The 12,224-nt window shown below is 38.2% G+C and overlaps 4 protein-coding genes and 1 pseudogene across 9 annotated transcripts in view; 2 read left to right on the forward strand and 3 right to left on the reverse strand.

Moving 5' to 3' along the window:
- Positions 1 to 12,224, reverse strand: part of LOC125801347 (zinc finger protein 271-like) — a 773,213-nt gene that overhangs the window by 675,299 nt on the left and 85,690 nt on the right. The window lies entirely within an intron of this gene.
- Positions 1 to 12,224, reverse strand: part of LOC111194581 (zinc finger protein 239-like) — a 693,226-nt gene that overhangs the window by 675,299 nt on the left and 5,703 nt on the right. The gene's annotated exons all lie outside the window — the stretch shown is intronic.
- The window catches only part of LOC125801423 (zinc finger protein 239-like), a 124,471-nt gene that overhangs the window by 73,685 nt on the left and 38,562 nt on the right, over positions 1 to 12,224 (forward strand). The window lies entirely within an intron of this gene.
- The window catches only part of LOC125801306 (zinc finger protein 239-like), a 69,022-nt pseudogene that overhangs the window by 28,145 nt on the left and 28,653 nt on the right, over positions 1 to 12,224 (reverse strand).
- On the forward strand, positions 7,001 to 10,132 carry LOC125801410 (ensconsin-like). Of its 5 annotated transcripts, none has more exons than XR_007438690.1 (5): positions 7,001 to 7,400; positions 7,712 to 7,805; positions 8,021 to 8,108; positions 8,275 to 9,297; positions 9,904 to 10,132. XR_007438690.1 is itself a non-coding variant. In XM_049478093.1 (4 exons), exons 1-4 carry the CDS (start codon positions 7,199 to 7,201, stop codon positions 8,776 to 8,778), a joined length of 888 nt encoding a protein of 295 aa, XP_049334050.1. In that variant the 5' UTR covers positions 7,001 to 7,198; the 3' UTR covers positions 8,779 to 10,132. The 5 variants fall into 5 exon arrangements, 3 of the variants coding, with proteins under 3 accessions (XP_049334050.1, XP_049334051.1, XP_049334052.1); XR_007438691.1 differs by having other exon boundaries at positions 7,150 to 7,400; positions 9,158 to 9,297; XM_049478093.1 differs by having other exon boundaries at positions 8,275 to 10,132.

Below are 12,224 nucleotides of genomic sequence, written 5' to 3' on the forward strand. Positions count from 1 at the left end.
CATACACACCTAAAAAGTATTTGACAATTAAAAGAAAAAACATTTTGAATAGGATATACATTATTTTTGCCATGTGAGTGTACTGCTATGCATTGCAAAATGTCTCTGATTATCTCTTAAAGTTGTATTAAAATGAACATGTACTGTCTTTTCTACAGAATGTACTACATTGTGGAATTTACTGAGGAAAATCTGGTTGGCATTGTGGCTCAGTGCTGGACCTATGAAGAAAATGGGGTATGACAAATATTTGTAATCATTATAACTGTTATATTGTTTATTGTTATTAATATCACAGAAATACAATTACTGTAGCTGTGTGCATGCTGCATGTATTTCAGCAACAGTACAGTTACTGGCCGCCAAATAACCCAACCAAAAGAGCAAAAAAGGAGGAGACTCCTGATGAAGACAACTGGATTTCCAGGAAAATCAGAGTCTTTGCCACCACAGGTAAAGCTGAGCTTCCAATCATGCACACACTGTATGAGAAGTGAGAGAATACACATTATTTGGTAAATTTACTGTACAAATGTTTGCTGTTCAAATGTTTGAATATCTATGGCATTCTTCAGTAAATAAAAAGCTTTTATTAGAAGATGGAAATAAAAACTTTATTTCCTTGATCCTGACAGAAGCTGCAATGAGCAGTTGTACAATAAAGACTTTTTAATAAAATGTTGACTGCAGTGGATATTCAATTTTACATTACATATTACTGTAATTTATTAGATTCAAAATGACTGATAAAACCTTTCAAACAGATTTATACAGAGAGAATTATTATACAATTACACTTTTATTTACAATTACATTTTTTTATTATATAATTAAACAGTGGCTTGTATGATCAGTGGAGCTGACAAAATAGATAGCGAGGTGGAGGTGGTCATAACATTCTTATGAGTGTCTAATTCAGTGTTTCTCAACCAGGGTGCCGCGGCACCCTGGGGTGCCGTCTGGCTTCATCGGGGGTGCCGTCAAAATATTGCGCCTCACGTGCAGAGTCAGCTCGTGTCGCGGTGTGTCCCAATTCACAGGCAGCATACTCTGAAGGATGCGACCCACAGAGGCGGTGTATTACTGCGCAGCTGTGACGCAATCTGTCTTCGAATACAGCCTCTGAAGGATGCAGCCCCTAAATTGGGACACACTGTAAAGTTTTTGTCCCCCACGCGATGCACGCGCTATTTTATTTCATATTCTGCCAGCAACACCCCTCGTTCTCACCTGAAGTACTGCGCCAGCACCCCCCCCCCTCCCCCCCCCCCCGTTCTCACCTGAAGTACTGCGCCCCCACCCCCCGTAAAGTGGGGTGCCGTGACACCTCGCATATATTTAAAGGGTGTCGTGACAGAAAAAAGGTTGAGAAACGCTGGTCTAATTATTGTTACCATTTGACATTCAGGTAACTTTGAAAGAGCCCTCAAATGGAGCAGAACAGCAGAGTACAAATCCACTTTTGATACCGAAGAAGAAACTGTACCATCAAAAAGGCCAACAAAAAGACCCCTGAAATATTATGACAGCAGTGAAGGTAGGCAGCAACTTACCAGAAATTACACACTGGATATACTGTATATCTAAGTGCTGCTGAAATGAAATGAAACAGAAAAAAATGGGTCAGTGTCATATCATTCACAATTGTTAGTTAACAGCACATTTATGCACTACTTTTTTTTTTTTTTAGATGAGAGAACTTTGCAAACAAAGGATAATAGGGAGTCTTTGACTAAGAAAAAAACAAAAGGTATATATGATAGTTTAGTAAAACTATATATCAATCAATGGCTCAAAACAACGTTTAATAGCGTATGCCCTATTTAGATGGACCTGTTCCTCAACTCAAGGCAACTGTGGAAATCCCAAAAGACAACATGGCTAAAGGTGAGGTAGTAATATTTTTCAGCATCCATACTAAATTGTACCATCAAATATCAAGAAGAACAGTGTATTTAAATGTTGAACATTGTCCTTTTCATGATATACTTTTTAATTTATGTTTCAAGCAGTTGCACAAAAACAAGCGAAGCTTCCAGCACCCCCCAATCTCCATCCAATATGTAGAAAAAAAAAGAAGTCGTAAAAAAAGTCGTAAGTCATTTCAGAATCATAATGTGCTACAGATTGTTTTTTTTTTCCGGGACATTTGAATGTTTTCCCAGATTTAACAAAGTCACTGAAATCAGGATGATATTAAGCTGATCATTTGAAGTCTGGGCCAATTTTAAAAAGCGTATTAGCGTTTTAGTAGGAGTGCCAATCTAAACCATGTTTTAGTTATGATGATTCTACTGACAAACAGTTTCTAGAACAGTATTCACACTCCAAGATAATTTGTGAATATGGGCCCAGACTTCAACTAATTAGCATCTGTTGCTTATCATTAAAAGTTGCCTACTGTATGTTAATATCTTGCTTGCAGACAATGATGAACTGCCCAAAACTCCATGACTAGAGATCAAGACTCGCTGCATGGTAAAAAGTAAAAAATGTTAAAATGCTTACTTTAAATTAGTGGCATGCCCAAAGGATCTTGTATTAGCACTTTATGTATGACATGATTTAGACAATGGACCATCATGGAGAAAAAATACTTTGGAGTCTCCAGTACAAAGAAGATTTCAAGGTATTATGAACTCACTACAAAAGAAAAGCATTTTAATGTGACTGTTCCAAAAGCAGACTCTGAACACCCTCAGATCACAATATTTGGGGAGAAAAAAAAAAAGATATAAATACAAAGAGAAATAATTCACACCTTAAGTTATGTGGATTCTTAATTTCAGATACACTTCAGGTTCTCCTTCAAAAAGTTGAGACCCTAGAGCAAATCAACGGGAGATGCTACTACTTTTGCGCAGAAGCCAGGGGAGACAAAGGGATGAGGAGTCCACTGTAGAGCTGAATGTGGCACAAAGCACACAAGACCTCCTAAACTTAGAACACCAACTGAAAGAGACAGATTTCAGAAAGAAAGTGTGAGTGTTTAATTCATGTTTAAATGTTTACTTACTTATATGGCCATTGAATATAATGTTAAATATGCAGAACAATAGATGAACTAGTTACAGACCTGGCCCACATGCACCACATTCTTCTGGCCCGATTGTGGTTTGGAATGACTTGCCAATTCTGGCACCAACTAACATCTGCCATTCTCTAGCCGGATTAGAAACAATTGGCCCAGTTATAGCCCAGATGAAAAACCACAACAATGCCATACATCTATGACATGTTTAAGTAATAGAATACAATAAATAACGTCAAGCTATAACTTAAGAATTTTAGTGCAATTCACTTTAAGCACTTATTTACTAACCAATTACCGAATATTTTAAAATAACTGAAACACATTAATTATTTCATCTTTTTTATTTAATACATACACATTTAAATGAAGATGCACCTAGACTTATGAAATGTAAATGTGATCAATTCTAAGTTTAAAAAAATTACTTTAAAACGATGTGTGTAAAATGACAAGATGTCAATAAAAATACAGGTACAATATATGAATAAAACAAGAACAATCACATTCAGATAAGTGTTATTTACAAATAAAACTATTATATAAAATATAAAACAATAAAATATAAAACTATTGCTAAAGTATATTCATTTGTTTAAGAAGAACAGCTGCATGGTTCGGAATAAGGAAATATATTTAGTTACATTGTTTAAATTGATATAAAGGGGGTCACTTATGAAGCTATTTCTCCTGGATCCAGTACTGAATTTCTAGTACAGGAGTCGAATTTTGTGTAAAAAAAAAAAACAAAAACACAAATAAGCTAACTGCAGAAATAGCCATCTAGCCATTAAAATGCTCCGTTCCACTGTAAATTGTATGGTGCCGCGTTAAAAGAGAAAGAAGACATATTCTAAAGTTAAGTGTTTTTCATTGGACAGCGAAAATATAAACATTTTATAAATTCCAGATTACACCAGCAAACATAATCACTGTAAAGTGGAAAAATGGCGGGTAACATTGCTAACTTGTAGGCACTTCTAACACTTTTCACCAATTATTAGTCACATAAACTATATTTAACTTAAAAAAAAAAGCATGTTTTACTTATATATAAAAATATATATAAAAAATATTTACTTACCATATGAAGTTGGCTTCACTTGTTTGTCCTGTTCAGGACCGTTGGTGGTGCTGGTCTGCCCAAGCAGGATCAGACCGGTTCAAACTGTCTCATTCAGACCTGTTCTCACTGCCCCGCCCCGCCCCCTACACGCCCCGCCCTTGTCTATTTAAAATGTCTATTGCAAGCAACAGATTCATTTAGCCAGACCTTCCAGACCAGCTTAATGCCGGAATCGGGCCAGACTTAAAGTGCACTAGTGAGATCACTGGTGCAGGTGGGGTTCCAGTAGACCTGTAAAAAGAAAAGAGAATGTTAATGTATTGTATAATGTCTTTCTGTGATTGTACGTACCTGTATTATCCTAAGATTTAAGTTTTCTATAAATAACTGTTTCTGTGATCTTAAGAGTTTGAGGGACTGTGCTATTGACTAGGTAAGTCATATTGTATGGTTTAGCATAATGGTTGCTTTAATCCACTTATTCCAGGCAATCCTGAGCTAAAGTGTGAATTAGTGTAAAGTATTGTTTTTTGTTTGTTTTGTGTATATAATGAACTGTAATAACGGGAAAAGTATGCCTTGTGTGGCTCAAAAATAAACCAATAAATAAAGCAATTAGCGAGTCTCTTGACATTCTTATTAAGAACCAGGTTTGTAAGATAGCAATGAGCATCGAGACACGCCTTCCGCAGGGTCTACGATAGGGCCCATAGACCGATAAATAGATACTAAACTATTATACAATGATTAATCGCCTCTATGAATCTATGAAATTACCAGGTTACCTACATTTATACTTAGTAATTCTTTTTTACAGATTCACCACCTAAGCCTTATTGGTGGGGCCAATCCAGGAGTGTGTGTCCGGAGAGTGATGCGGGCAGTTGCAACAAATGTTGTCTGGAGCCACTACAGCCTTAAAGGAAAGAGAGAGAAGCTACCCCTGATTGGCACCACCGTGTGCAATGTGATCAAACGTGAGTCTAAATTGTTTCAGTGTAGAAATAAAAGCATGTTAGACATACTGCTCTGACAAAACCCCATTAGACAGATTAGACAGTATTGCTTTTTCTGAGCAATAATCACTCAGAAAATTATTGTCTAATTTCTTTTGCTGCCTTTAATTACTCAGAACAATAGTATTAATTACCTAGATAAGAAACTATGTATTAAACAATGTTTTTCCCCATTTCATTGCAGAAGCGATCATGAGATGGAAATCAGGAATAGGAGAAAAGGAAACAGAGAGTCTTATTGCTGAGACTTTAAAACACGCGCCTGCACAGATAAAAAAACAAGTTCAGGTAATGACATTTAAAAGAGCAAAAAAGTTAAATCAGTATGTGAAATTTAAAGAAGACATGGCTTTGGATAATTTGTCTAGCAAAACTGTGATGTAAGCCTAAATGTGTATTCACAAATATGTGGAAGCCTGCTTATATTAAAAAACATACATTTATTCAGAGAATGTGAGAATGCATGTAGTAACCACATATTAATTCACTTACCCTTGGGTACATTTATTATTTTATTTTATGTTTTAATGTAACATAAAGAAAAAGACAAAACTACTTTTAGTGTTAACTACAACTACATATTACCTACACCAGCATAATGTCAGAGCAGACATGGAAATTTATCATTTAATATGTTACAGCACTACAGAAATTTAAAATAAAAATAATACTTACCTTTTTTTCTCGTAACAGCCACGTCTCCCGCTGACAGATGAAATGTTGGGGCTTTCAGAATTGGAAGATTAACCTGGTTTGCAGCAGCAGTGGCATCTGTTTGTTTGTTTTGGAAATTATCATTATTGTTATTATTATTATTATTATTATTATTATAAGTAGTATATTATAAGGTGTATCAGCAGCACTAGTAGTAGGAGTAGTAGTAGCAGCAGCAGCACTAGTAGTTGAAGTAGTAGCAGCAGCACTAGTAGTAGTAGTAGCAGCAGCAGCACTAGTAGTAGTAGTAGCAGCAGCAGCACTAGTAGGAGGAGGAGTAGTAGCAGCAGCACTAGTAGTAGTAGTAGCAGCAGCAGCACTAGTAGTAGTAGTAGTAGCAGCAGCACTAGTAGTAGAAGTAGCAGCAGCAGCACTAGTAGTAGTAGTAGTAGTAGCAACAGCAGCACTAGTAGTAGTAGTAGCAGCAGCAGCACTAGTAGTAGTAGTAGCAGCAGCACTAGTAGTAGGAGTAGTAGCAGCAGCACTAGTAGTAGTAGTAGGAGTAGTAGCAGCAGCACTTGTAGTAGGAGTAGTAGCAGCACTAGTAGTAGTAGCAGCAGCAGTAGTAGTAGTAGTAGCACCAGCACTAGTAGTAGGAGTAGTAGTAGCAGCAGCAGCAGCAGTAGTAGTAGTAGCAGCAGCAGCACTAGTAGTAGTAGCAGCAGCACTAGTAGTAGTAGGAGGAGTAGTAGTAGCAGCAGCACTAGTAGTAGTAGTAGTAGCAGCAGCACTAGTAGTAGTAGTAGGAGTAGTAGCAGCAGCACTAGTAGTAGTAGTAGGAGTAGTAGCAGCAGCACTTGTAGTAGGAGTAGTAGCAGCACTAGTAGTAGTAGCAGCAGCAGCAGCAGTAGTAGTAGTAGTAGCACCAGCACTAGTAGTAGGAGTAGTAGTAGCAGCAGCAGTAGTAGTAGCTACAGCACTAGTACTAGTAGTAGTAGTAGTAGTATAGTAGTAGTATTGATTTGTTAATGTGTTATGTTATTAATCCTGTGTTTGCTAATAAAGTTATTGTATTTTGATTAAATTTGAGCCTTGATTAATTAAAATAAGAAACCACCACTTCATAATTTACTACATAAAATAAATCAGGACAAGTTGGGTCCAGAATCTTAATTAAATAACTAGATATACATGGATTTGGGCATATGAGGACTATCTAGTAGTCCGCCCTAATAAAGAAGCAATAATAATGAAGGTTACCTACCCATTACCAACTGACAACTATTAGCCGACGTTCCTACAACGTGGTCACAACGTGCTGGGACCGTCAAGAGTTACGTTGCCACAACGAATCCGGGGCTGTATTCGGAATGGCATACTACATGCTACTTGCGTACTAAATCTGCCTAAAGCTAGTATGCAGTACGCAGTATGCGACCAAACTGCAGATCTGTAGTGCACTACAGGTACCCGGATGGTCTACTACTCCGCTCCGATTTCGCAGTGTGCATGGGGACCTATCTTCGTGGTGTACTGCATCCCAACATGCATTGCGGCTTGCTTCAGAAAAAAAACAGGATGGCGGCTGGTGCGAGCGATGAAGCGCAGAACAGGGGGAACTCCGAGTATAAATGTGAGCATATTTATTTAGATGGGGTTACGTTTTCTTCTGATTTAGGCTTATAAAGTTGAAATGAAGAGATAAAACATTTAATAATAAGCTAATAATATTAATATATGCTCTTTTAAGCTGAAATAGCCGACGGTTAGCGGGTAGCCGACAGCTAGGCTAAAGGTAACTGAAGTTGAATTGGTAGGGATATAGCAGCAGTAGCAGCAGCAGCAAGCTAGCTAGCAAGAGCCTCTAAAATGTTTATATATTAACTAATGTTTTACTATTTTGTTAGAAATATTCGTTAGGTAATTGCAATGTATGTTTTAAAGGGACTGATGAGGACACGGCCGAGTTGATTGCGTGGCGTTCAGCCAACGAAGGGCTGTTTACCGGCAGGTGCAATGCTGCTCAAAAGGGATTTGAGTAAGTTTATTTTTGTAATGTTGCGCCAAAATACCATGAAGATTGCAAGCCCAAAAACTGTGCAGATTTACTTATGTTTAAATCCACATTATAAGACTATTCTCTGTAGTTTATTACTGCATGTTTTGTTTTAGTTTTTTATTAAAATCAATATTGTCAAGGCCATAGATCATATAATGCAGTTATTGTTGTTTTGCTGTTCTGCTATTTTTCAGGGAATTCATCAGAATGCGTGGCCTGACCGGATCCATAGATCCAATGAAAATTAAAAGAAAATGGGAGAATTTAAAACAAAAGTACAAGGTGAGTTGTAAGTGGTCTAATGTGTCTCGTTACTTTATTTGATCAAAATGTCAGTTTCTTGTCAAACATAGTATCCATGCAGAGTAACAGTATGTGAGTTAAATAAATGTCTCAATTTATGTTTTAGTGGTTAGGGTGATATTCAGTTTAGGCATATTTTTTGTAGGAGTTGAAGGCCCCCAGGACTGGGGTTAGCACAGAGGGAGGAGAAGCCACTGCAGCATCCTGGAGGTGGTATGGTTTAATGGATGAGGCACTACAGCGGAGGCCTTCTATAAATCCTCCACTTGTAGTGGACTCATCCGCCCAGGATGTTGTAGTGGCTTCCTCTCCCTCGGTGCCCCTGAGACAGTCCCCAACACCTCCATCAAAAAGGAGAAGGGAGACAGAGTTGCTGTCTTTCCTGAAGGCGATGCAGGACAGGGATGAGGAGCGAGAGAGGGCTTGTCTGGAGAGAGAGGAAAGGAAAGAGAGAGAGGCACTGGAAAGGGAGAACAGAAAAGAAAGAGAGCGTCTTGAAAGAGAAGAGAGGAAGGAGAAAGAATGGCAAGAGCGAGAGGAACGGAGAGAGAGAGAGAGGAGGGAGTGGGAGGAAAGAAGAGAAAGGGAGAGTGCAGCAAGGGAAAATAAGCTGCTTGATGTTCTTAAACTTTTATTAGAGAAGAAATAAATTGATACTTGTTTCACATCTTGTCTTGGTCATTGAAATAGCCGATAATGAAAAAATGACCCTTACTTTGTTGCTTGCAGAGAGAGACAGATAGCACACTTAAATCACAGGGAAAGTTTAGTTTGCATTAGCCCAAGGTGCATACATGGCAAATAAATAAATATAGCAAATAAAATCTCATCATTTTACACAGGTATATATAGGCTCTACTGTATAGCTATATCTATATTTGCAAACTGTAAGTGTGGCAAAGTGTCAGTTCACTGTAAACATTGTAGCATATGTATGACAGGATAAGTGCTGTAGGCAGCGTTAAATATGGATATTAATTTATAAATATTAAGTGTTTAAAGTTAATTGGTACTTTACAATGTCCCAGCAGAGTGAAGATGAGCAAAGTGATTTGCTGTGGGTAGCAATGATCACCGTTCTTTGCTGCAGCGGGACTAAATGAGTCTGTTGCATTGTTGTCTTTCTGGAAGATTGTGGAGAAGGTGTAATGTTTTGTGCGGGATAACGGTAAGTGTTGGCATTTTCCTTTTATCCAAAACATCAAAACTGTCAAGTGAGCAGCCCGAACTGAACAAGCCTTCCTAATCGGTTTGTTTAGCTTATTTACATGCAGACATTACATTTCTGTCAAATTGGATGTACTAATGTATGTACAGCAAAGATGGCTCATTTCCAAAAGTTATGTTCTTAAACATCCACATGACCTTCAGAGGAAAGTAATCTAAATTCGAATCTGCCATACTTATTACTTTAAATTTTAAACATACTATAACACTTCGATGTCATTACAAAGTATAAGAAGTTCTCTGGAACAATTGACAAAGGGACAGGAAGTAAGTTAAGCACAAAACACAGATGTGTGTGTCATATTTTTACTAATGTAACATTCTCCTTTATGCAGGACATTTAAAACGCCAGTTATTTATTTACAGTTGAAACCATTTGAACCTAAATCATATGTATATAAATAGTATTAATTGAGGTAAAAGAAAAAAACAGATTGCAGTATATTGAATAGATTGATGACATATTTAACCAGTTAATCAAACAAAACAACTAATCACTGAAATAACTTATTTGAATATTCCCCTTTTAATAATCATGTTCCCGTAGGGCTGAGATGGCAGCACCTGGGGCTGACACAGCAGCGGCCAGTCTGTCCCGAAGACCGTCTCCAGGTTGTGCTGCAGAAGTGTGTTCCTCAGCCTCTGCTTCCCCAGGCTCCTCTTCTGGTTCACCCTCTGCTGACTCTACAATGTCACCATTGGAAAGGCACAGGTTGTGCAGAAATGCACAGCAGGACACCACCACTGGTGCAAACGTGAACTTCACCTGAAAATAAGGCAAGTTTTTTGTCTGATTTTAGTAGTTATAGGTTATAATAGTTCCAGATAGTAATTTACTAAATGTTTTTCTCTAAACTGCTGCATTATTTGATTTACCTCAAGAGCCTTGAAAAAGATGGATTGCCATCGGGTCTTCATCATCCCGAATGACCTCTCCACCACCGATCTGGCTTTGGACAAGTGCCTGTTGTACCTGGCTTGTACTGGGTTCTGCACTGGCTCTCTAAAAGGAGTCATTAGGCAGATGGGGGACGACAGGCATGGATAACCTCCATCGCCCAGGATGCACCAGCCTGGTGGAGGGTAGAGCTGCTGCACATAGACAGAACTCAGCTTTAGCACCCGAGCATCATGGACTGAACCAGGTACGCCCGAAAACACATTCAGAAAGCGGCCACTGTGGTCACAGATGGCTTGTAGCTGTATAGAGTAAAAAAGTTTGCGATTAAAATAATCTTCCTTGAATTCCCCAGGAGGCTTAATCCGAATGTGGCTGCCATCTATGCTGCCAACCACATGATGGAAAGCTGGAGACCCTGCAAGGCGGCAGAAGCCAGCACCAATTGCTTCAAGTTCTTCAGGGGATGGAAAATTAACTACTCTTTTGAAGACGGCCATTATGCATTCTGCAGTGCAATGGACTACATCATAGACTGTAGTTTGGGGAACATCAAAGGCCTCAGAAACCACACGGTATGATGTGGCACTAGCAAGCCAGTAAAGAAAAATGCCTACTTCTAGTGCTTTTCCCCAACCATGGTCGTGCTGCCCCTCAAGTGTGTGAACAAGTGTGTTGGCACTTTCTCTGGACAGGCGAAAGTCTTTCTTGAGCTCTCCCTCACCAAAGTACTCCTGGAGTATTGGGGTGCTCATATTCAACTGGCAATATGGTAGCCTGCAGTCAGCCTTGAAGGAAAATATAAGCACATTCATGTTAGCATATTTCTACTTTCCGGACTCAAATGCAGTCTGCACATTTTGTGTAACACATTATTTACTAAGTTCATTAAATATGTACTTTAATGTATTAAACACATTCTGGTATGTACAAGTGAAACACAATCGTTTTGGTTTAAAAGACACTTTTAGCAAACGAGGGAGTTTAAACACAATACTGGGGAGATTTCATTTCTTTTAAAGGAGACTCTGGTGTAAAATTGACATTTGGTCACTGCATTATATGATGCAGCAATTTTGTGCAGTGTGTCCAAACAGGCTTTAGACTGGGTGATACAGGGCACCTGTGTTTTTGCCCCGGCTGATAAACCGCTTTTTACACTGTTATGCAGGCTCAAAGTAGCTCCACACCTCAGTGGAGGCACTTTGAGCCTGGAGAATGGTGTAAAAAGCGGTTTATCTGCAGGCGTAAGGCATGCCCCTTTTCACCTAGTTTATAGCCTGTTTGGACAAACTGCACAACATTGCTGCATCATATAATGCAGTGACCAAATGTCAATTTTACACCAGAGTCTCCTTTAAAAGAAATGAAATCTCCCCAGTATTGTGTTTAAACTCCCTAGGTTGCTAAAAGTGGCTTTTAAACCAAAAAGATTGTGTTTTTCACTTGTACATACCAGAATGTGTTTAATATTGGATTTTACATTAAATTACATATTTAATGGATTAATGAATTTGAATACAAAGTAAAAAAAATTTACTTATGCTGTGTGTTTCATTTCTTTTATTGCAGTGATTGTTTAAATATGAATGAGAGTTGGTAAAAATGTTCTCTTCTTGTTGGTATTTACATGGATGAAAATAATTAATTAATTAAATAAACACGAAAACATAATTAAATATAACTGGGACATACTTGGGTTGAGGGGCTGCTGCTAAATGTTTGTCTGAAAACATAATTAAATATAACTGGGACATACTTGGGTTGAGGGGCTGCTGCTAAATGTTTGTCTGAAAACATAATTAAATATAACTGGGACATACTTGGGTTGAGGGGCTGCTGCTAAATGTTTGTTATAATTATGTTAACTGCACTTACACTGAACTCCAAAATAAAAGCAGCAATTGCTGTTTTGGACAGCAGTGCAGATCTCCTTGTTGTCCTCTTCCTCCTTGCAGAGTTTTTGGCTT

Source organism: Astyanax mexicanus, chromosome 4 (genome assembly GCF_023375975.1).
Source record: "Astyanax mexicanus isolate ESR-SI-001 chromosome 4, AstMex3_surface, whole genome shotgun sequence".
Taxonomy (NCBI): Eukaryota; Metazoa; Chordata; class Actinopteri; order Characiformes; family Acestrorhamphidae; genus Astyanax; species Astyanax mexicanus.